Genomic DNA, 24293 nt, shown 5'->3' with positions numbered 1-24293 from the left:
CGTTTCCGCCCAGCCGCTGCCAAACAGCTGTTTGGTGGCGTTAGCACGCTCCCGGAGGGAGGGGGAGGAGCGGGAACCCGGCGCGCTCAGGGAAGGAGGCGGGGCTGGGATTTGGGGAAGGACTTGGAATAGGGGCAGGGAGAGGGCGGAGACTTTGGGGAAGGGGTTGGAATGGGGGCAGGGCAAGGGTGGGAAGAGGCAGGGTGGGGGCGGGGCCTCATGGAAGGGGTGGAGTGGGGGCGGGGCCAGGGGCAGAGGTGGGGTCGAGCACCCAGGGGAAAGCAGGGAAGTCAGCGCCTACGCCCTGGGCCGAGACTTGCCCAGGTGGCGTCAGTGGGCGAGCGAAAGGTGGTGGAGGGGGACAAGCTGTCTCACAAGCCAGGGCGTGCAAAGGAGAAATGAGGTGCCAGCGGGAGACACTGTCCCAGTGACACCCTGCCCAGGGTGAATTTCACCTGCAAACGCGAATCCCTCGGCACGCGCCGCGCTGGGCAATGAAGCAGCAGCAGCAGGTGCAGCTTTAGAGGTTCTGTGGGATGTTTCGGAAGGTTCACACGGCAGCACGTTGGCCGGATTGATCAGTTCTGCACCACTGCCCTCTGCTGGATGGGTGCAGAATGGATCAATTCTGTGTCATAGGCCCTGTACAGATATGGGCTGATGGAAATTGTCCTTTAGCTCAAGGGCCTGCTGTTTGGCTGGCGGAGGCTTGGCGCTCTATCCCTCTGCCACTGGGAAGTTTAGAGCCAGATCGAGACCCAGACTCAAGTCCGCCTCCAACAAAAATGCTCCCAGAGCGCGGCTCAAAGAGCCAGCCGAGGACCGCGCTCGGGCCCGTATTGCGGGGATACAAGCCAGGAGGCTAATCCGAACCGTAAGCAACAAGGTACAATACATCCAGGCTGCCGAGGACGCACAAAGGCCGCGGGTGCTGCGGGGGGGTGTGGCCGTACCTGGGGCTGCAGTCTGTGCTTCCTTGTTCGGCATCGACCGAGAGCGATGCCATGGCACTTACTGTCTCTGCCTCCTCGGCTTCTCCCTTCTGCGCCTCCAGCAAGGAACAGCTGACCACCGAGGCACAGCGCTTCACAGAGCTCCAGTGTTTGCCTGCAGGCCCCGGGAGGGAGTTATTAGGGGTGCCTGATTACCCCACTGGGACAACCCTCCCCCTGCCCCACCCCCCTACAGCGCCTCCTGCTGGGAGAGGCTGGGGCTGGCGTAGCTGGGAGCTCCCCCCACAGCCAATGTTCCTGCCCTCCTCCCTACAGCGCCCCCTGCTGGGAGAGGCTGGGGCTGGCGTAGCTGGGAGCTCCCCCCACAGCCAGCGCTCCTGCCCCACCCCCTACAGTGCCCCCTGCTGGGAGGACAGCTAAAGCCTCCTCATCCTATGACCCTTCTCCCACCCCCAGCACATCCAGGACTCGCTTTTCCTATCCCCGTCTGAACTTTTGACCGGAGGTGAAACCAAAGGGCATCAACTGAGGGGATTCCCCAACCCCTCCCCAGACCCAGCGCCCTGAGCTGCCCCTCCCCCCCCCGCCCCACTGACTCTGGATTTCAATAACCTTCTCCAGCGTGGCCACGGCATTTACATTTGGCTTTTGCTGCAGGAGAGCTTGATCCAGGGGGTCCAGCTGGGAGAGAAGGGGGGTGGGGAGAGAAGAGAGTCTCAGAACGAGTCGGGGGCATATTCTGCATCCTCCCCCTCCCCACCCTTGCTTCCTTCAATTCCACTTCCCCCGAGGTGCTCCCCCCTTCCCACATGATTATTATACAGTGACATCGTCACAGAAAAGTAATAAGATGGGGCCCACCCCCAGGGCTGCGCTGGGCCCTTGATCCACACGATGGCATCCCCCCTAGGGAGGGCTTTTCCGATTGGCCTCAGTTTGCTCCTGTTGAAATCAATGGGAGTTTTACCAGCAACTTTGCCGGGAGCGGAGCGAGGCTCATGCCGAGCACTTCTGAAAACCTCGCCCCTTGCGCGGGCGGCGGGTTCGGGGGTGGGGGCAAGGGCTCCTTAGAGGCAGATGGGACCCGCCTGTGCACTTCAACTGCAGGATCAGGACCATACTTAATTTATTTTGAAAAGCAAATGCCCTTCCCAAGCAGGGCCGGCTCCAGGGGTTTTGCCGCCCCAAGCGGCGGGAAAAAAAAAGAAAAGCCGCGATGGTGATCGGCGGCGGCTGCACCGCGCCGCTTTCTTCTTCGGCAGCAGGTTTTTCCCTCCGAGAGGGACCCGCCGCTGAACTGCCACCAAAGAGCCCGACGTGCCGCCCCTTCCCCTTGGCCGCCCCAAGCACCTGCTTGCTGAGCTGCTGGCTGGAGCCGGCCCTGTTCCCAAATGCCCCCTTCCCTTGGGAACACACTGGGAGGGGTTTATAGCGCCAGTCTCCTGGCCGGCTCTGCGGTCTGTTCTCTTTTTCCTACTTCCCTCCCTGGCCACGGTGATAGTCAGTTTCACGCTTGTTTCTAGTCAGTTTCACGGTTCCTGGTCTGTTACCTGGCTGAGCTGGGATCACTACAACTTTCACAGAGGTTTTATGGCCAGACTGGAACCAGCACAGGCCGTTATCTTTCACCCAGACGCCCCTGTATTAAGACTTTCGTTAGATCAAACCCGCCCTCGAGAGGCTAAACTCTTACGTGCCAACAGCAGGCAGGGAGCTGGAGAGACCTAAGGGGCTGCTGATGGCAGGGAACTGATCAGGTGAGAGATGCCCAGAGGATCCCAGCCTGTAATCCACACCCCGCGCTGCAGAGAGAGGTGAACCCTGCCTCCAAGTCCCTGCCAATCTGAGCAGGGGGGAAATCCTTCCTGGCCCCAAATCTGGGGGTCAGGGTGACCCTGAGCATGTGCGCAAAACACCCCAGACAGGCATCTAGCAAGAGGCTTCTCTGTCCCCTCCACCCACCCCCAGTTCAGTGTCCTGCCTCTGAAGCCTCAGAGAAAGGCAGAAAAGAATCCCAAGCCACCCAGGGTACGTCTAGCCGATTGTTAGACACGGCAGGATTGGATTTTAATCAGTAAAGCTCGATCAGCGCTGATTTCAGCTCCCATTCAGCAACGCACTTAAGCGCGCGATTAAATCCGTCTCCGGTCAGGACAGCACTTAAGCACGTCTGTGCAGAGCCTAGCACCCGGCCCACTGGGGGCTCGTAGGAACCCCTGCAGTAACAGTAAGAAGCCGTTCGGAGCAGGGGCCGAAGTCCTGCTGAGTGCAGTGGGTGAAATCTCGGGGGCTTTCGGGCCCAGTCTGGGGCTCACTCTCCCCTGTATTGCAGTCAGGTCTTTGGGGCAGTGACCGTTGCTTTGTTTTGTTTGCACAATGGAGGCCCTGCGAGTGGGGCTCCCAGGCGCTGCTGCAATGCAGCTACTAAATGATATCAATTAATAATCATATTTATTGTCTGTATCCCATTAGCACCTCGCGGCCCGGCCCAGCCCAGGTGCGGCCCAGATACAGTAACACACAGTCCCAGCCCAGAAGCGCTTGCGGGCTAAACAGCAGGTGGGAGGGGAAACTGAGGCCCAGAGATGCGCCCGCGTGGGCTGCGCCGGGCGGGAACTCCACTGACCTCCACGCCAAGCAGGGCGGAGACACAGGCTTCTGAGGCGTCGCAGATGGCGGTCAGGTCGTGACCCCCCTCCAAAGCCAGCACCACGCGCCCACCGGCCAGCTTCATCAGCTGCTTGGTCAGGTGCCCGAAACCTACAGGGAGGGGGAGAAACTGCCGTGCTCAGTGTGGGACAAGACCCTCCCCTAGCAGAGTCCTGCAGCACCCGGGGGCACTGGGATAACAGGGGCCAGTGAGAGAGAGGCGTAGGCATGGGGATAAAGAGACAGCCAGACAGGCAGGCAGGCAGGTATACCTGTATGCATGGAGACAGACAGACTAACCGTTGCTCACAACTTGGGGATTGCAAAGTGCTTTGTCAGGGGATTAAACCCCCATTTCACAGATGGGGAAACTGAGGCACAGAGCAGGGCAGTGACTCTCCTCCCCCAGTCACCCAGGAAAGCCAGGTGGGGGCGCAGCCAGGGGTACAGCCCGGGGAACCCCACCCTGTGGTGTGTTAAACCTTTGGGCGCATGGTGCCTAGAGCACTTCTCTCTGTATTAGCACCACTGCTACGGGGGCCTGCAGGGAGCTCAGGAGAACCGGGTGCGGCCCAGGTCAGAGGCCCTGGAGCTGCTGGGTCCTAGCGCGTAGAGCCACCCAGGGCTAACGCAGCAGGAGAAGAGCCTGACCTGGGGTGGCTCCCGCCCCCACCTGGCTCCGACATCCATCCCCAGGCCAGGCCTGGGAATCAGAGCTCCCCCTTCAGCGCTCCCGAGCCACCGAACCTGGAAGATGAAGTGGGAGCGAGTGGCGCCCGGACCCTGTGTCAACCCTCTGCCCGGGGAGTTTCACCCCCAGGGGCTTTCCCGCCTGGGGAACCAGCACTTGGGTCATGGACAAATGGGCTGGTGAGAGACGCTGCGGGGACCCGGCCCCGGGAGCAGGCTGGGTGCAGCCTGACGCGATTCCCTCCGCCTGCAATTTTCATGGTTCTCGTGTCTCTGCTCCAAGCCACGACCCCAAACGCTGCCCCTTGCCCCATTCCCCATGGGGCAACCCAGACGGCTCCCAAACACAGGCCCTCGACCCCCACGGGGCAACCCAGACGGCTCCCAAACACAGGCCCTCGACCCCCACGGGGCAACCCAGACGGCTCCCAAACACAGGCCCTCGACCCCCACGGGGCAGCCCCAGTGGCCCCCAAACACAGGCCCTCGACCCCCACGGGGCAGCCCTGCCTGCCTCCAAACGCCGGCCCTCGACCCCCACGGGGCAGCCCCACTGGCCCCCAAACGCCGGCCCCGCTCTCACATTTCGCCGTGACGGAGTAGCCGCCCAGGGGAGACAGGTGTCCCTCGACTGCGTCGAAGCCGGCAGAGACCAGGACCACGTCCGGGGAGAACTCGTTGGCTATTGGCATCACCACCGTCCTGGGGGAGGGGAGACCGCGAGTGAGGCCCCCGGCAGAGCAACCCTCGGCTGAGTCACCCGGGGCTGGGAGACCGGCTCCCTGGCCAGCGAGAGGGCACGGAACCTCTCAGCACCTGCCGGGGGGCATGGCCTGTCCCGGGCAACCCTCTCCCTTGCCCTCCTCCTCCCCCTGAGCCCGTCCTGCCCTGGGCTCCTGGGAACCCCTGTCTCTGCCCCTCTTCTGCCCTGGGATCCCCCCCCCCTCCGTGCCTGACTCCCCACAGCAAAACAAAAGCACTTTCTGGGCCCAAGAGATTAAGCATTCCCCAGCCCCCTCCCCCAGCTGCTCACCCCAGCCGTAGGGAGGGCTCTCTGCAGGCCCCCTTCCCCACAACAGGGCCTCACACCCTAGGGAGACCTACGCATCCATGGCACACGGAGATGCTGCAGCCAGAACAGGCAGGAGGGTAACAGGATGGGCCCGCAGGACTCCTGGGTTCTAGTCCCTGCTCTGACACTGGCCTGCGGGCCGACCTTGAGCAAGTCACTGCCCTGCTCCGGGCCTCAGTTTCCCCCTCTGTGAAATGGGGATAATGCTTCTCAAAGGGCAGAGAGACGCCACTGCTGCTGCTAGCGCTGTCCACTGTGGCTGCAGTCATGCTGCCCTGGCCTGGCCCAACTGGAGTCAGTGTCACTCCAGTCCTATTAGCCCCAAACCTCTTCCCAGCACCAGCCCCTCCTGGATGTCCCCCCCGCCCCAGATGGATGGAGGCCCAAGGACACCCAGAGAGTCAGTGGCAGGGCCCGTCTCTCCTTCCTCTCGGCCGAGGCTACGGCGCTACCTGCTAGCAGGGCGCTGAGGCAAAGGCCTGTGCTCCAGCCCAAGCTGTCACCCGGCGGGGACCCCAGCCGTGGAGAGGAGCCGGCGGTGCCCCCTGGGGGAGCCCTACCTGAACGCGGCCAGGTACTCCACATCGCCGATGGGGGGGTCCACTCCGCCCGTCCAGGCTATGTTGACGTTGTACCCCACCCCCATCCCGCTGCCAACCTGCAAGAGAGGAGACCTGCATAGGACGTGCCTGGATCCGTGGGCCGGGCCCAGCCCCCACCGCCCCTGTGGAAGAGTCTGGCACGGGGGGGGGGGGGGGCTTTCCGGCTCAGGGCTCTGCCGTCCCAGCCGCTCCGATCACACCCCTTCTCCGCTCGCTATTCGGGGAGCGGACGGGGGATCACGGAGGGAGCCTTACAAGGGGGTTCAGGATCCTCCCCCTTCCCCCAGCACTGTATAACCCCCAAGCAGGGAATGCCCTTGGGTCAGATCCTTGGGAGCTGTCACATCCCAGCGCCACCCCTGAGGGCGGACGGGCCCCACAGCCGCCCCACACTCCATAGGTCCTGCCTCAGATCCGCCCCCCCTCTGCACCCCCCACCCTGATGCCTCCACCTGCCTTGGGACAGGCTCCCTCGCTGGGGCCCACCGGCCCTCAGACAAGAGCCCCAGCTCCCGCGCTGAGCCCCGTCACCTCCCAGCGAGACGCCCTCCAGACCGCGCGCCCTGGGCCTCCCTGGCCAGAGACCCCGCGGCCCTGCGGGCAGCTCCGTACGGCCCCGTACGGCTCGCACTCACCTCCTCGGGGGCCCCGCTGCCTGGGAAGAAGTTGCCGTTGTCGTAGCGGTGCAGGGAGATGTACAGCACGTTGGGGTCGCTGTAGAAGGCTTGCTGGGTGCCGTTGCCATGGTGAATGTCCTGCAGGGAGCACAGCCGGTTAGGGGGCTCCCCCGCTGATGGGGACAGGGGGACTGGTCGGGGTCTGGCCAAAGGCCTCCCTGTGCTGACGCAGAGACCGGCGGATCCCAGCAGCCACCCTCCCTCCAGCTGACTCTTTATGGCAGGGGTGCCCAATGGCTATACCCAATGCCCCAGTAGCAAGCTCTGAACCTGCTTCCGCGGGAAACAGCGAGCGACTTTCCAGCCCTTCAACCTTCCCGATGAGGCCACGGTGTAGGGCAGCGGCCGTGACCAGAGACCCCTTTTGTCTCTGTGGGGCGTTAACTCTGGAGGCTAATGATGGCAGGCACCGTGCACACAAACGCAGCCGCACGTGCCCTGGCTGCAGCCGCCCTTGGGAACAGTCGGTGACCTCGGCGCAGCTACTCACTCCTGCAACCTGCGTTCTTAGCCCTCCCCGCAAACATCTTCGTACCAGGAGGGGGGAGCTGGCGGGGGCCAGAGGAGGGGGGTTGGGTGGGGATGGGAGTGGAAAGAGAAAGCCGCTACGGGGATTCTTTTGCCACATGCTTTGCTTTCCACGTCAGTCTAGTGCAGCGAACCTCCTGGGTTTATTTAGCCGAGGGCCTCGTGGTTTTGATGGCCATGTCAGTTAGGGTGACGAGGTGTCTGGTTTTCACCCGGAACACCCGGTCGAGAAGGGACCCTGGTGGCTCCGGTAAGACCAGCCCTTAAAAGACCAGTCGGCGGTGCCTCAGAAGTGGCCAGCAGGTCCGGCTCCTAGGCAGGGGCGCCACTGGGCTCTGCGCATTGCCCCTGCCCCAAGCACCGGCTCCGCACTCCCATTGGCCAGGAACTCGCCAATGGGAGCTGGGGGGGCGGTGCCTGAGGTCGAGAACCGCGTGCACCGTGGCGCCTCCTGCCTAGGAGCCTTCCGGGGCGCAGTGCGATGACCCAGGACAGGCAGGCAGCCTGCTTTAGCCCCCGCGCTGCATCGCTAACCGGGAGCCGCCCGAGGTAAGCCTGCACCCCAACCCCCTGTCCCAGCCCTGAGCCCCCCCAAACCTGGAGCCCCCCTGCACTCCAAACCCCTCCTCCCCAGCTCCACCCCAGAGCCTGCACCGCCAGCCCAGAGCCCTCCCCCCTCCCCCCTGCCTCAACCTGCAGCCCTCTCCCACTTTCCGAATCCCTCGGCCTCCAGGGCACCCATCCTGGAGCCCCCTCCTGCACCCCAAACCCCTCATCCCCATGGGGAGAGGGGGAGGGGAAAGCATTGCTGATGTGAGCGGTACAGAGAACAGGGAGTTGGCTGTTACCACCTGCAAAGGGAAAGCCACGTGTGCGTGTAAAATGAGGACAGCGTCTGGCCGACTGGAGACATCTGGCCTGGCTGGACTGAGAGGAGGTGGGGTTTTATAGCCAGGGTTCGAACCAAACCAGGGCTTGGGATGGGCACAGAACAGCACAAGGGAGAAGGCTTCAGAGAAAAGTTCTTAGTTAGGGACTTGGCCGCCTCATCCTGTCCACACACCTCCGGGCTCGTCTACACACAGCAGCTGTCCGGCTTTAGCCAGGGGGAGATGGTGAGGGGCAGGCCCCCGAGTGTGGGCACGCTGCGGCCGGTACAGCTGTTCCCCCAGGAGCACCGTGATACCAACCGAACTGCGCCCACGCTGGGGGCTGCTCTGGTATCCCCGCGTCAGGACACACACAAAAAAATATCACACCCGAATGGACAAAACCTGGCTGTGGGATCGCACCAGGCCAGGGGCTGGGTCTTCACTGCAAAGCAAGGTGCGGTGCCACCCCGAGAGGTAACTCGTCAGCTGTCTCACCCCAGGCGCCCTAGTTCTGACCTCGGGGTAGCTAGGGGATCGGGGAGAGGACTGACCGGACCTAGCCATGGCCGCGTCTGCACTAAACCCCTTTGCTGGCATAATCACGGCAATCGGGGGCGGGAAGAGGCGTGAGGCCCGATTGACACAGCTGTGCTGGCTAGAGACCTTAGTGTGGACGCAGCTACGCCAGCAAAACTGCAGGGATAAGTTACGCTGGCCACAGCTTTGCCAGCAGAGCCGCATCCACACTGTCAACCCCGCAACCCGCTTCGTTCTCCATCACGCGGGGCAAAGGCAAGCCGAAGGGGGGGATTTTTTTTTTCTCTTGCGGGGCTGGCTGGAGAGAGAAGGACCCAGCCCCTGCAAGGGGAGCAGGAATCTGGTTCGCAGCCAACGGCAGGTACGTTCTGGCTGGCCTGGCCGCCTTCCTTACCCAGTCCACAATGAGGATCTTGCCGACGCTGAGCTTCTGCTGGAGCAGTTTGGCAGCGATGGCGACGGAGTTGAAGAAGCAGAAGCCCCTGAGGAGGCAGGAGAGGAGAGAGATGGGGTTACCGCTTCCTAGCCAGCGCGAGAGCCAGGGCAGCAGGGAACTGGCCCCACTGATCTGTCTGCATCTACGCTAGGGCTCCTCTGCTGTCTGTGCCCCCCACCTCTCCGCCGGCTCAGCGCCACGCCACCGGGGCAGCTCTGGCACCAAGCGTCCTCTCATCCTGCTCCGGACAGAGCGACGGGGCCTGGTGGGTAAAAGCCGGCAGCAGGGCGGCGCTCCGGGAATGATGGCTGGGGAGACAGCCCCCCCCCACCAAGATTCATGTCACAGAACTGCTCCCACAACCAGCTAGGGGGTTGGGGACTGGGTGTGCGGGGTAGAGGGAGGGTCGGTGACATCCTGGGCTGGGACAGGCCCCAGAACAGACTCCCTGTCCGCACTGGACAGAGAAAGCGGCCTAGAGCCCCAGCTGCTAGAACTAGAGCCAAGCCCTGATTCTCTTCTGCGCCAACATCCCTCAGCTCAGTGCAGGGGACCAGCTTCACCTGCAGGGTTTCCTGAGTGCCTCGGCACTGGTCTCCGCCTCTTGCCATCACTTAGAGCAGCTCACGGGCTGCTCTAACTTATACCAGCTGCCGAGGTGTCGTAAGCCAAGGTCGAATCAGCAGCTGCTCCACCCTACCCCCTGTGCCAGCTGATGGGCCCTCACCCCACAGGAATTCTCAGCAGGTGGGACAAATTGGCCAGGACAGGAGTGAATCCAGACCCAGATGTGTAGCTTGAGCCCCCACCTCTCATTTAAACACAGCTGCTGCTACCCCAGGTTCATCCATTGCCCAGACAAGGACTGGACGGCTTCTACCGTGACACTGGCAGGGGTCCCTTCTTATTCCTGCACCTCGGTCCCGAGGGAGGGGCCATGCCAGCCGCCACCCCCCCGTGATGATCCCCTGGAGACGTAGGGGCCCCCGCAGATCCCCCGGGACAGAATGGATCTAGCCTGGCTGGTAGAGATGAGACCAAATCAGGTCCTAGCCCCTTTGCTGAATCGTGCTGGAGCCGGGCAAAGAGGGATTCTGAGTGCGCCGCTCAGGACACCGTCAAAGGGGCTGGCAGTCAGAGGGCCGGTGCCCAGCACTTCCTGAGTACCAGGTCCCTTGGCGGCATCTCAAGCGGGGCGCCCCAAATCTCATCCCAGGGCTGGCGCGGGACTGATCTCGGTTAGAACCCAACAGCCCCCCAGCCACGTGACAGCGCCCTCCCCTCCCCCCCGATGGGGTGAGAACTCCAGGCTGGAACTAGGCAGACGCCAGCCCTTCTCGGTCCCTTTGCCACTGTCCCCTTCCCCTGGCCTCACTTACATGGCCGTGGATTCCTCCGCATGGTGCCCCGGGGGCCGGATGACGGCAAATCCATTCTGCACAGACAACCAGAGAGGCGGGGGGGGGGGGTGTTAAACGAGCAAGCCAGGTTCGAAGGTCCCTCGCCCTGTTCTAACGGCGCTCAGGGAAGGCAGGGCCAGACCCGGGGCCGGCCGGAACCGTCGGGAGGGGACATGAGATCAGAGATGCTATTTTCACTTAGCTTGTAAGAGCCTTGGGGCAGGGACCGGCTTTCTGTCCCGTGCTGAGACAGCGCCTGGCACAAATGGGGGCCTGGGTCCGTCACTGGGGCTCCCAACCCAATAAACGACAACAGAACAAGCCCTCGAGCGACACTGCAGGTGCTCCCCCCGCCGTTCCTCTTAGCCCAGCCGCCACTCTACCCTGCCTCTTCCGTCAGCGCCATTATCCTCAGAGTCTTGCTCATGGAAGAGGCTGGATTGCAGAAACAGCAGCGCCTTTCAGGGGGGGAGATCGGTGCCTCGGAAGCGGGAAAGGGACTCGCTCGAGGTCACACGGCGAATCCGCGGCAGAGCTGGGAACAGAACCCAGGAGTCCGGCCGCCTGCTCTCTTGCGCTAACGACAAGACTACACGCCTCATTCCGAAGCTGAGACGAGACCCCGGGCGGGCTGCTGCCCTGCTCCTCCCTGCTCTAACCCCTAGATGATACTGTGATCCCCAGAGGCTGGTCACGGGGCTGCGACTCCTCTTCATTTCCAGTGGCTGAACAGTGTTAAAAGAAGCTCTGAAGACCATGCAGGGCCTGATTTTCCCAGGTGCCTCTTCCTGGAATTCCCTTCCCAGGTGAGCAATTGCTGCCACGGGCGGGTTCCATGATCGCAGGCGGGAGACGCCCCCGCGTGCTCCGTGCCATGGGAATATTGGCACCTCCCGTCCCAGGCTGGGTCCCTGTCTATTGGTTCCAGGGGGAAAGGGGAGCGCAGCAGCAGCCAGCTGATAGAGACAGCTCTGATCAAACCCGCTGCGTTTGAGCTGGACGGGACCGAACCCTGAGACACCACTTTGACACAGCCCCGTTCCTGATTCTCCCTGACTCCCGGCAATGAATAATCCTGTGCCAGCAGGCCGGACGCAAATACACGAGTGACTGCGTTCGAGGGAGCCTGTCCTTTGCCACCCCGTTTCTCCGCTGCCACCACAGCCAGAATCCCAAGGGTGGGATGGGCAGGGTCATGGGGGCAGGTTGGCCAGATCCCAGCGGCATCAGCAAGACCACGCAGGAGACTCCGACGCAGGCAAGGCCACTTGCTGTATGGTTCCTCTGACACGGCAACTGGCCCCGGAGTGTTCTCCCTGGGGTGACCCCCACCAACATCTGCATCCCGCCCTGCTGGAGCCCCAAGGGGGAATGGGCGGCGCAGGGTTTAAAGCAGGTTGGGGCAGGGATGTGGAGCTCTCTGCTGCCGTCAAGGAGGAGGGAGAGTGTTGGGGGAGTGCTCTGCACCCCCCTTAACTCCTTCTGATGGCCCCCTACACGGATCAGTGAGAACCCATCTCCACTGCATAGCTCTCTTCCCGGAACTCCCTGAGTTGCTAGCAGCAGTAGGTTGTTATCCTCTATATGAACCAGCTCCATGTGAATTCGGGACCCCCAGCACCAAAATCCCAATCCCCTACTCCCGGAGCTACGGCAAGCCCCTGGGGACAGGGACAGTCTTTTTGTTCCGCATGCGGACAGCACCTAGCACCCTGACTTGGGCCCCTAGGTGCTACAGTATGGCAAATATCAGACAGCCGGAGGCCGTTGCAGTGGCCATGCTCCGCCACTAGAGGGAGACGTGACAGAGCGCCCCCAAACCCCTGGCTGCACGCGGGGGTCTCACCTTGAGCTCTCCCGAGGCCACCTTGAAGGCTAACTCCACCAAGCAGCCCACGGCCATGCGGACGGCGCTGGACGAGTGCATCTCGTTCCACACCGTGTCGCTGTCCACCTGCCCAGAAAGCAAGCCGGGCCGTTACCGGGGCCGCCCTGGGGGCGTGGCACAGAGCCCCCCCGAGCCCCTAGCCCCGCCCCTGAGGAGCTACTCACCCCGATGCCGCCGCAGGGCAGGACCGCATACATCTTCTGGCTGATGGGACCTGGGCAGAGCAGAGGGAGCAGTGACAGACAGCCAAGAGCCCACGCCCCTGCCTGGGGAGGGCACGGTCCCCCTCACCCCGCCCCTCGAGATCTGGACTGGGAAGAGGTAAAAATGGGGGGGATCTGGACACAGGGGCGTAGGAGTTGCCATGACACATCTCCCCACCGGGCCCACTGAGGTTGTGTCCCAGCAGCTGCCGCCGTAGCAACGGACTGGACTTGGTCTAGTGAGTCCAACATCCAATCGGTCACCGTAGCAGAAAGGGTCCCCAACCCCCACTCTGCCCCCCGGGTCACCCTCTCTTTCAGAGCCAGTAAAAGAACCCAATGCCCCTGCTCTAACCCATAGGGAACACTCCCCTCCCAGACCCAGGAAAAGAACCCAGTCCCCCTGACTCTCAGACGCCCCCCTGCTCTAACCCCTATGATGCACTCCCCTCCCTGAGCCAGCAATAGAACCCAGGAGTCCTGACTCCCAGTCCCCCCTCCCGCCGCCCTAACCAATAGCCCTCGCTGCCTTCCCAGAGCCAGGAAAACAACCCAAGAGTCCTGACTCCCTGTGTCCCCCGCTCTAACCAACAGGCCTCGCTCCCTTCTCAGAGCCAGGAAAAGAACCCAGGAGTCCTGACTCCTCGGTCCCTGCTCTAACCATTAGGCAGTGCTGCCTCTGCTAGATTAAAAAAAACGCAGCCACCGTGAAGAAAACGTTGCCCCCGCCCCACACACTAGGCAGGGAGCATGAACAACCCCCTCCGCCTCCCGCCGTAGCCAACAGCTCAACGCCCAGGGACTTGGTGGGAGCGGGCAGGGCCCTAAATCACCCAGACGGGGCACCGCCGGGGCCGCCTACCTAGCAGCTTCTTGCTGTCGAGTTTCTGCCGGTTGAGGGGGCTGGTTCCGTACAGCAACGTGTGATGCTCCGAATGGACCGTCTGGATTTCATCCAGCGTCGCTTTCCTGCCCCGGATCCGCTAGCAGAGAGCGAGAGAGCGGGGTGAGTGGGGCCGGGCCTGGCCAGACAGTCCCAGGAGCGTCGCTTTATGGAGGTAGCTGGGCTGAGAAACCTGTCTAGGTGCTCGGGGCACACGGCCAGCTGCCCCCTTTGAGGGGCGCAGGATCAGCCCGGGGGTCCTGGGTTTTCGCACCTCAGAGGTGACAACCCTGGTTCTGAAGGGAGTGAGCTGCAGCCAGGGGGCGGCTGGATCGTGGATGCTTCAGCCAGGAGGCATTTAGCTCTGGTGCTGGGGACCAGTCAGCCCCGTGGGGATCCACGCAGCAGGCTGGGATCCCTTCCCGTGGGGCAGGGCTGCAGTGGGTGTGCTCCCTGTATTCAGAGGCCATGCAGAGCCCTCTCCAGCCCCGGCAGTAATTCGGAGCCACCCCAGAGCTGCTTGAACCTATACGGCACTTCCTATCGCCCCCTACGGGCCCTGGGCAGCAGAGAAGAGCAGCAGCACAGAACAGTCCAGCCACGCCCCCACCCCACCATACCCCTAGGCTGGGAGGGGCGGGGGGGTTTTCAGTGGGTTATTGCTCCCCGCCCCCTTTGCAGGGCAGGCTGCTCCACGTGGGGGTAATCCGATCTTACTGACACCTCTAGCGGGCAGCTGGCCGGGCTGGATGAAGCTGGGGAGGGTCCGTCCCCACCCAAGTCTCTTGCGCTAGGAAAGGCACTGCCCGCGGCCACACCCCAAACCCTCTCGCCCGGATCTGGTGGGGCTGGCAGAGCTGGGGCTCAGAGCTTTCAATCGGGCCGGCAGCCTCACTTGGCAGCGAGAACGCAGGCTAAATTCTTTGCACGCTGAGTCCTCCAGTCATCCCGCAAGCCCCCCCACAGGCCCAGACGGACACACGAGTTCTCCCACAAGGCACCGGGGAAGAATCACAGAGCGGCTCAGTGCAGGGCAGCCCCAAGAACCGGGGACTGTGCCCCCAGAAGTCCCAGCGACACACCCGGGGAACACAGAGCCAGCGAGGGCCCCGTGACTTGGCCAGGTCGCTGCCCCGAGGCTGCTCACGCGCGGGCGGGTGCCGATCACCGGAGCTACCTCTGCAGTGGAGACGCAGGAGACGGTGCCAGGGTGCCGCGGTTGCAATCTCTGAGGTGGAACAGTAACCCAAGGCCTCAGCCACTCATGGTCCCTTGACGCTTTCTGCATGACGCTTTCAACCCCCGATTGCTGCCGCCTGAGCCCCCACGTTCCCCCAGCCTCCCCCCTGGGATCCTCACCTCGCACTTGCTCAGCAAGCCGGTCTCCTGGAGCCTGGACCAGATGCTCTGGATTCTCCCAGCATGCTCTGGGTGAATGTTAGTGTTCCCGCACATACACTGGTGCTTTAGCATGAACGTGTCGTAGATCACGCCTGGGGGAGAGACGAGGGAGGGGACAGGAAGTACGGGCTGGACGGCAGGAACCCCAGGGCGGCAAGACCCCTCTGGCTGGGGGGCAGCCCTGGGGGCAGCGGGCGGGTGTGACCCGCCCTACGTGGCGTGGTGGCTGGGAGCAGAGCTGCACTTGGCCAATGGAGCTGGGCCGTATCACCACGTGCGTTGGGAAGCAGAGGCCCCGGGGTTCATTCCCCGCCAGAGGCGCCAACTTTCCCCGGCGCCGCCCCCCGCCCCCGCCCTGACTTCACCCTTTCCGCGCCCCCATCCCAATCCCTTCCCCAAAGTCCCTGCCCCAACTCCGCCCCCTCCCTGCCCCTGTTGGACCCCTTCCCCAAATCCCCGCCCCACCTCCTCCCCCGTCCCTCCCAGCCGAGCCGACGCAAGCGCTGGGAGCTGGGGGGGGAAGCAAGCACGCGGCGCGCTGAGGGGAGGCGTTGGAGGCGAGCTGAGGCAGGGGGGCAGGGCAGGGAGCTGCCGCTGGGTGCTGAGCACCCACCAATTTTCCCCCGTGGGTGCTCCAGCCCCAGAGCACCCCCGGAGTCGGCGCCTACGTTCCCCGCTGCTGCCCCACGGAGACGGGCTGCCCCATCTAATCACCTCTGGGTGCCGCTACGCTGCAGTAAAAGACCCGCAGCGCGGCTGAGGCTGCTAAAGGCTTGCAGGGCTATAAAATTGTAGTGTAGATGGGTGGGCTCTTCCCGGGCTCCGAGACCTGCGAGCGGGGAGCATCCCAGAGCCCGGGCTCCAGCCAGCGCCTGAACCACAACACTGTCATTTTATACTCGCCGCCCAAGCCAGCTGCCCCGGGCTCTGTGACTCGGTGCCGCGGATTTTTTATTGCACCGTGGTCCTGGGTCAGCAATAGAGCAAGTGGACGTCTCTTTTCTAAGGCAGATCGTCTGGAAAAGCCGAGGGAACTGGGCTGCCTCCGGCCAATCTAGGCTCCTCCTGCCAGATCCTGCTCCAGAATCTGACATTTTCGTTTTCTCAATAATTTAAAAGTTTCTAGGCCTGAGGGCTGCACAAGAAACCGTCCAAAGCTGACCCGGGCGCGAGCCACACCCCGATGTCCGCCTGAGTCTGCAGCCAAGCACACGAAGAAGGCGTGAGCTGCCTCGTTCAGCTCGGCGGGGCGTTCACTCTGAAGTCTAAGGACGACGGGTTGGATTAGCGGTTCCCCAGCTGATCACAGCACTCGCGAAAGGAGAGGGATGATCACATGATGCGGTTCTGCATGGGTTACTGAGAGTGGCGCCCCCACTTTGGCATCGTGGGGGTGGAGCGTGGGCTGTGGGCGTGGCTTGGGCTGGTTTCCCCCCCAGGTGACCTCGGGGCACATGACTTCTTACCAGTAGTGAACAGGTGTTTGACCGGGGGTTCAGCCGCCGTGTTCTTGATGCCGGCGGTGGCGGGCGAGGACTGGGTCCGGCTCAGTGCTTGGTGAGGCAGGGTGGTGATGGTCAAGGAAGCTGGGAAGAGCTGGATGGGCTGCAGCTGCTGAGCATCGGGGAACACCTGCCAGAACATGGCACGGAGAGGGGATGTTCACAGGGCGGGAAATTCACCCCGGCCGAGCCCTCCACAGGCAGCAGGGGCCAGCGGCAGGGCAGCAAGCTGGGATGCAGGTTCTGTTCCCGGCTCTGCCACTGACCCGCCCCGGCCCCGCTCTGTGCCTCAGTTTCCCCTCCCACCCTTTCTCTGCTCTGCCTATTAAGACTGTATATTGTGTAGGGCAGGGATAGGGTCCGTGCAGTGCCCAGTGGAAGCCTCGGGTCCCTCTGAGCCAGCTCTGGGCACTCACACACGTATCTGAATCTGCCCCATCCCGCCTCCCGCTGAAGCATCCGTTTGGCTTTCGATGCCCCACAACACCCAGGCTGCAGCATCCACGCTCGCCCGGCGGCCAGGCTCCCCCAGCCCCTTTCCTCAGCACTGTGTTTAGAACCCTGTAGGACACCAGCTTGCAATGACCCAGGCACCCCGGGGATGAGGTTACGGGCGCAGGCTGGCTCGGGGGTGCAGTTCCCAGGTCTACTGCTATCCTCGTGCCGGGCCCCGACAGCACCACAGTGCGGCGTTGGCACTGCTGAGACGCCAGCGGCTTCCCACCCGCCCGCTCCCCTCTTACAAACCTCGTCCCCTGCGGGGAAAGAGACTCATCCCTCCGCTCCGCACGTCCCCACGCACCCCCGCCCGCACAGTGATCAAATATTCAGCAGCCGGGACGCGAGAGGCTCTGGATGAGTCATGCCTCAGAAGCCGCAGCAGCTGGGTACAATGCGGGGGGGTGGCTGTGCCGGGGCCGGAAGTGGGGAGCAAAGAAGGTGATGCAGGGGGGTGGATGAGTCACTCGCCCCTCAGAGCCGTCTCTGATGAATGGGGAGCCGGCTTGGCAGGCAGCAGACGCGGCAGAGGCGGAGTTGAAAGCCGCAGAGAGCTGGGAGGAGCTGGCTTGAATGGCTGGAGCTGGGCAGGGTGGGCAGCGGGTGCCGGGGCCGTGCCAGAGGGCGCAGAGCTTTGGGAGGGTGCGATCAGGCGTGAGAGCGCCCTGGGGGCGCGTGCGGCTGGGCACGCGACGTGGGCATCCGCACCAGAGCGTGGCTGGGCATGCAAGCAGGCCGGGACTGCGGCCAAGCGTTTACCCCTCGGCTGGCTGCGGCTCTGCTCTGCTCACGCCCCCAGCCCTGCAACTGGGGCCACTTCCCACTGCCAGCCCGGGGGGGTTGTCAGCAGCCAGCACTAGCCATTTCCCAGGTGCCCGATGATCTCACTAGCCCGGTCTGCGTAAGTCAACATTTGGGGTGAGCATCTCCCACTGCTGCTCCTTCCTCCCAGGGGTCACGCCTATGGTGGCACATCCCCCGCTAGCACAGGGTCGCCCTCCAGTGGCTGAGGCGCAGAATAGGATAAGAGCCTACTACAGGCCCCAGCTGGGGGAGTCACTCCTTTAGACCAAGCAGTAGAGGCACACGGCCTTAGTGCTGACAGCCCTGGGTTCGAATCCGCCTGTCAGCCTAAAGAGAGGGGCTGTTCTCCTGGCAGAGGGGGAGTAAAGTAGAGGAGACCCTGGTTCATTTAGGGGGAGCAGTGAGAGGGGCTCACCTGCTTGTAAGCCACGCCCAGCTCCTCCACCTCCGGCGAGTCGATGTGCTCGTCTTCGTCCCCGCTCGCGCCCTCCTCGTCCTTCACCGGCTCGCCGGCCTCGTCCTCCTCCAGCTCGTCCTGCGTGCTCTCGCTCTCCGGCGAGCCGTCCACCACGAAGGCCACCGGCCCCAGGGGCACCGTGTCCTCCAGCAGCGCCCCCTGCTGCTCCGTCAGCTCCTCCTCCGTCTCCTCTGGGTGCGTGGTGGGCTGGCGGGGCAGCTCGCCCGTCTTGGTGATGATCTTTAAAGGGAGGGGCAAAGGTTCTTTGGGGCATCTAGGGGCACAGGGGGTTGGCGCCCGGGCCACGTACAGCAGATGATATGCCCCCCCCTCCCCCCCGGCAGGTGGCACAATGGGAGGGGGTTTCTCTGGTGATTGACAGGTTCAATCCACCCATGCCCTGCAAGCCACCCACCCCATTCCCCCTGCCAACCTTGCCAAGCTGAATCTGCTGCTGTTGCTTCTGCTTCTCGAGGAACTGCTGGTGCTGCTGCTGCATGACCAGCTGCTGCAGGGCCTGGGGGCTCTGGGGCAGCGGGGACGACTGGGTGCGGCTCAGCGGGCGGTGCCGGGGCAGCTTGTTGACCGTCCGCATGTTGGTGGAGATGCGCTCGCCCGTCACCAGCGGGGACTGGCCGTGGAGCGGCACTGGAAGGAGAGAGCAGAGGGTCAAGCCTGGCACAGGAAGCCTGATCCAGCGGTACGGGGGCTGCTGGTCACGGCACTGGAATGGGAGCCAGGACTCCTGGGTTCTCTCCCCAGCTCTGGTCCCTGCGTAGGTCTGGTGCTTACGTTTCCCCTTCTGCGCACCGCAGCTGAACACGCCAAGGGCTATTCCAGGCAGCAGGATGGCGGCACGACTGGGAACAGAACCCTCCGCCCCAGCTCCCTGCTGCAGCCTCAAGGCAGCTTCCCTTCCCAACAGGCTATCCAGCCCACCAGCCACTGGCCTGCCTCCAGCTTGGCCCTCCCAGCCTGCGAGTCTTTCGCAGAGCAGTGCTGTCTAGTGGTCAGAGCCGGGGGACTGGGCGTCCGAGCACCGGGCTCTGTCCCTAGCGCAGGCCTAGTGGTCAGAGCCGGGGACTGGGCGTCCGAGCACCGGGCTCTGTCCCCAGCTCAGGCTTAGTGGTCAGAGCCGGGGACTGGGCGTCCGAGCACCGGGCTCTGTCCCCAGCTCAGGGCTAGTGGTCAGAGCTGGGGACTGGGCGTCCGAGCACCGGGCTCTGTCCCCAGCTCAGGCCTAGTGGTCAGAGCTGGGGACTGGGCGTCCGAGCACCGGGCTCTGTCCCCAGCTCAGGCCTAGTGGTCAGAGCCGGGGACTGGGCATCTGAACAATACCGAGCCCCATCTCAGGGCAGCTGTTTCCAGGGTCCCTCGGTGACGGCCCCCTGCCCTATGCCAGCAGGGCCTGGGCCCCCCGCCCGCACTCACCGGCGATCAGCGTGTTCTGCTGGCGGGCCTGCTCCAGGAGCAGCACGTGCTGCAGCAGGGAGGCGTGCCCGTGGCTGTTGGTCTCCCCCTCCAGGGCGACCCCCAGCAGGCAGCCGGGGATGGACGAGGTGCTCATAAACTTGCCCGTGAGGGCCCCGCCCTGGCGCAGCGACTGGATGGCCTGGCGCTCCGCCTCCTGCTGGGTGGAGAGCTTCGGGGAAGCCTGCGGAGGAAGGAGAGAGAACAGAGTGTGTCTGGGCGGGGGGGGGCTTTGCAGACCTTTGCCCTGTTCCTGAATGCTGGCCAGGGACGGGAGGGGGGGACCATCACATCCCCCCGCCCCTCCCCAAAACACACCTCTGGCTGCTCGGGGCTCCCAGCCAGGGCAGTGGGCAGCAGGGTCTCCTGGTGACCACACACCCGCTGGGGTTCCCAATGAGGAAGGGGGGTATTAGGACCATGAATGAAGTAACCCTCCTCCCTGGCCACATCCAGCTCTGCCCCCATCTCTGCCCCTGTCCCCAGATGGCCGCAAGGCCCCGCCCCAGCACAGGTGGAGCCGACAAAGCTGAGTTACGCAGGGGCTCAGTGCCGGGACCTGTCCCATGCCCTGCACACCCTGGCTGGCGGCAGCGCGCCCCATGGCCCTGCAGGCAGGCACGGCTCGAGGAGCGGCACCGCCCAGCTGGGTGCCCGTCCCCAGATCCGCCTGGAACCGCCCGCATTATCAAGGGTTAAGCCCTGGGGTTACACCCCCAGCCTGAGCTGAAGGGCCCGCTCTGCCGACCGGCGTCACAAGCACTACCACCACCGGGGAGGCCCCCGCCACTGCAGTGCCACGCCCGGCGTGCCCACGCTGCCGCACGCCTGAAATCCTGGGCTCTCCACGGTCCACGCCAGGCGTTTTCAGCCTTTTCCCCTCTGGAAATCTTAGACACAGCCTGGGCCCTCAGGTCTCCACGGACCCCAGGTTAAAAACCCCTGTTCTAGACAGACCCTGGCTGGACAGACGGACTCACTCGGCTCAGTTACTCTGGAGTGACCAGCGGCCTCTTGGCTCCAGCCCCAGGAACTGGCTTTATCTCCGGGCCGGACGAATCCCCACCCCCCGCCAAGCCCCTTCCCATCCGAACAGCTGCTCGGTCCCTCGGCTCACGGGGACGAGGGCTCCACTTTGTCTAAGCTGCTCATGGAAGCACAGGGTGTGGCTGGAGCACGCAGCAAACTCTGCCAATGCACCGTCACACCAGCCTCCGGTGCTTCCGCATGCCACTCCGCACCCACCGCTCTGCCAACGCCCCTGAACCCCACCCTGTAGCCCCCCGCCCCTGCTCTCTCCCGGGCGTCGCCCGAGCATGGGAGAATCGGAGCCGTGGGCCAACACCTGCTAGAAACGAGGCAGCGAGTGCCCCACTCCTCCCAGCTGTGAGCCCAGGACCCACTCCGCAGCCGGGACCTGGGCCCCGCCTCAAGCCGGGCTGTTGTGTGTTTTCGGGAACAGTCTCTCTCTATTAGTCTTTTGCTGCTTTGCTTTAACGGTTTAAAACCAACCGCGCCAGAAGCAGCTGAGGGAAGCCAAAGGTGACGGACGCCCCCGTCTGATGGGCTGCAGACAGTAACAGAGGGAAGCAGGGGGCCGGCTGGAAGGACAATCACTTCCAAACAAGGTGGGGGGGGTTAATCAGGCAGTACGAGGCATGGCTGGGGATCTTTGGGCCAGACACAGATCTCCAGCCAGGAGAACCTCACTGCCAGGAATCGGAGCAGGTCTGGGGTTCACAGAGCCGCCAGAGGAGACCATCAGATCATCTGTACAGCCCGGGCCGGAGAGTTTTACCCGCTTACCCCCGGGCTGAGCCCAATGATCTTAGGGCCCTAAATGCCACCAAGACTCAGGCTCCAAAGCGCCAGGTTTGCAAAGGCCTTTCTGCACCGGGTTCTTCAGTAGCACCTGTGTGGGATGGGTGGGTGTTTGGTGAGGGCAGCGTGACGGGTGGGGCGTGATGGCTGGGGGTGTGTCTGATGGACCTGTGGGTGGGTGTATGTACGTGGGGGGGGAGAGGGGGCAGACCTGTGTGTGTGAGAGACAGAGAGAGAGATGGACATTTGTGTGTGTGATGGACCTGTATGTGTGTGTAGGTCTGGGTGTGTGATGGACGTGTGTGTGTGTGTGCGCATGTGTGTGATGGACCTGTATGTGTGATGGACCTGTGTGTGTGTGTGTGTGTGCGTGATGAACCTGTGTGGGTGTGTGTATGATGGACCTGTGTGTGTGTGTCTGATGGACATGTGTGTGTGTGTGTGTGTGTGATGGACCTGTATGTGTGATGGACCTGTGTGTGTGTGTGTGTGCGCGTGCGTGTGTGATGAACCGGGGTGTGTGTGTGTGTGTCTGTGTGTGTGTGTGTGTGTGTGTGTGTGTGAGATGGGGGGCATCGGGAGGGGGGTGAGCACTCCTCAGCCTCCCTGGCACAGCTACATTTGGTTCGACCCGCTGTCGGAGGCAGCACCCCAGCGAGCGGAGCCGGTGGGACCAGGCCAAGGGGGATGGCGCAGGCTCCGGCCGGTACCAGCACCACAGAACTGAAGTCGGCCCCTCAGCCCAGGGCGTGCGCAGAATCAGCCGGGTCAGAACCGGGTCCCCAAAGCAGCTTGGCCTGTCTGGATAAAGTGCCTCCCTCCTTCGGGGATGGAAGCAGCCTGACCCACCAGTGGGACAGTGGGGTCCCGGCGAAACGCAGCCAGTCACAAGGGGCTTCTCTGTCTGGAGTCCAGCTCCCTCCTGAGGGCACATCCCCAGGCCAGGCGAACAGCCCCCCACCTCCCTCTGCGAGCTCACCCCTAGCAGGTTCACAGACCCATTCGCGGACAGCAGTGGGTGATCAGAAAACTCCCCACCCTGACTGGGTTGGAAGTCCCCACACCTCGGCCCACTGGCCCCACACATCCCCATACTATGGTCCCAGTTCCAGGCTGCACTGAGTCCCAGGGCCTGCAGCTCTGCTCTGGCCGTGCCTGGCTGTCTGGAGGGCCGGGTGGCAGATACAGAGAAAATCATTTAAAAACCACCCCCAACAATAATGAGAATAAGCAAATGAAAAGATTTCACAGTCCGTTCAAAAGCATCCAGCGGTCCGGATTTGACCCCCAGTCTGCCTATTAATGACCCCCACTGCAAGGTCAAGCTTCTCTCTAGTGGTACGGGGGCCCGGACTCCTGGGTTCCTTGCCTGGCTTCCCCACCGTCCTTTACACCCGTGCGAGGTGGGTGCGAAACGGCTCCCGGCTCAGACTGGCGACAGGCTGCCCCCGCCCCGTGCCGGCGCACGGGACGACACAGCTCTGGTGAGCCCCGAGGGCGCGCCCCCCCCCGGCACGGGCACGGTCTGCCTCGCTCTCCCTAACGCCAGGCGCTGCCGTCCTGTCTGGAGCGCTGCTCCTGTCCCCCCTGCTGCCTCCATCCTCGCGTGGGGCCGGGGAGAGGGCGGGTTGCCGCACGTTTGCGCCCGTACTCACGTTGAGGTGCGAGTTGGTCACGGTGACCGTTGCCTGCAGTCCCAGGGAGATGTTGGGCAGGGACGGGGAGGTATAGAGGCTGAGCTGGCTAGCGGAGCCGTCCATGGCCAGGGCTCTGTGCTGGGGGAGCAGCTGCTGCAGAAAGGAAGGAAGGAAGGAGGGAGGGATGGAGGGAGGGGGGTGGGGAAGAAAGAGACAAGGGTAAGAAGCTACGTAAGCGAGAGAGGAGGACGTGGCAGCAGCTCAGGTGCGGCTGGTCAGCCCCAGCCCGCCAGGAACAGGACTTGCTAGGACAGCACTAGCCAGCAGGGGGCGCTCTCTTCTACCGCAGGCGTCAAACAGGCAGACTAGCCCGAAGCTCGGTCCTAGCAAGGGGCTTGGGGGGTGGGGGGGAAAAGCAGCGTGGGGCTGGCGACTGGTGGTCCCTACGGTCGCGGCTCGGAGGACAGGGGGAGCTTGCTGACCCCCATCGCAGCCCCACAGCCTGGCGCCTCTCGAGCTCCTGTCCTTGGATGGGCTGGGATCCACCCCCCAACTCCCACTAACACGTCAGCTCCAGCACCCCAGGGAGAACCGGCCCGGCCCTGGCACCCGAGGAGGGCGCATGCCCCGCCCCCTCCCCTAGCATCCCAGGAGAACCTCCCCCTACTTCCACCTCTGCTCAGCTCTAGCACCCCAGGAAAGGGTGCCCCCCAGCATCCCCTCCAGGGAGCACCCTCCCGACTCGGCGCGGGCGCTCCAGGACCCAGACTTCGGTCCACGGCCAGTGAGTTTCACGGATTTGTTCAGCCCACGTAGCCCCCAGGCGAGGTGTCCCCTCGGCGCTCCCAGCCTCGCCCCTCCGCTGGGCACGGAAGCCCCTATCGACGCAGCAACCCGCGCCGGGGAGCCGAGCCCCACTGCAGAAGCCTGGGGCAGCAGCTCAGGCTGATCGGGGATAAGAGACGTCTCTGCCGCGGCCATGGCTGACCCCAGCAACGTCACAGTTAAACCCGCCGGATGGGTTCCCTGGGCGGGCACACACAGGGCCGGTGCAACCCATTAGGCGACCGGCACTAGCATTTGGGGGGCGGCATTTCGGGTCCTTTGGCGGCGACTGTAGCGGCCAGATCTTCGGCCGCCCTGGTCGTCGTCGGCATTTAGGCGGAGGGACCTGGGGCGGGGGGGGGGCGCGGGCAGGGCCGCCTGCAGCAAGTACGAGGGGGGCGGCACGCACGGGAACTGCTCCTCCCCTGAGCACGCCGCCCTGCTCTGCTTCTCTCCCTCCCAGGCTTGTGGCGCCAAACAGCTGATTG

The 24293-nt window shown here is 63.7% G+C and overlaps 1 protein-coding gene across 6 annotated transcripts in view; it reads right to left on the bottom strand.

Annotated features, from left to right (window-relative positions):
• Positions 1–24293, bottom strand: part of HDAC5 (histone deacetylase 5) — a 104155-nt gene that overhangs the window by 3230 nt on the left and 76632 nt on the right. For 4 of the 6 annotated variants that reach the window (XM_039516619.1, XM_039516620.1, XM_039516622.1 and 1 more), the window contains 17 exons: positions 22999–23133; positions 19484–19706; positions 18486–18700; positions 18011–18292; positions 16258–16423; positions 14750–14883; positions 13370–13490; positions 12469–12518; positions 12263–12370; positions 10396–10451; positions 8975–9062; positions 6602–6721; positions 5925–6022; positions 4876–4994; positions 3580–3713; positions 1550–1634; positions 954–1107 (listed from right to left, as the gene is read on the bottom strand). In XM_039516619.1, coding sequence (XP_039372553.1) covers positions 954–1107; positions 1550–1634; positions 3580–3713; positions 4876–4994; positions 5925–6022; positions 6602–6721; positions 8975–9062; positions 10396–10451; positions 12263–12370; positions 12469–12518; positions 13370–13490; positions 14750–14883; positions 16258–16423; positions 18011–18292; positions 18486–18700; positions 19484–19706; positions 22999–23133 — 2288 coding nt within the window. The remainder of the gene's footprint in view (positions 1–953; positions 1108–1549; positions 1635–3579; positions 3714–4875; positions 4995–5924; positions 6023–6601; positions 6722–8974; positions 9063–10395; positions 10452–12262; positions 12371–12468; positions 12519–13369; positions 13491–14749; positions 14884–16257; positions 16424–18010; positions 18293–18485; positions 18701–19483; positions 19707–22998; positions 23134–24293) is intronic. The other 2 variants (XM_039516623.1, XM_039516618.1) reach the window with 1 other exon arrangement.

The sequence above is a fragment of the Mauremys reevesii genome, linkage group 27, assembly GCF_016161935.1.
Source record: "Mauremys reevesii isolate NIE-2019 linkage group 27, ASM1616193v1, whole genome shotgun sequence".
Lineage (NCBI taxonomy): Eukaryota > Metazoa > Chordata > Testudines > Geoemydidae > Mauremys > Mauremys reevesii.
This window is presented reverse-complemented; position numbering and strand designations above follow the sequence as displayed.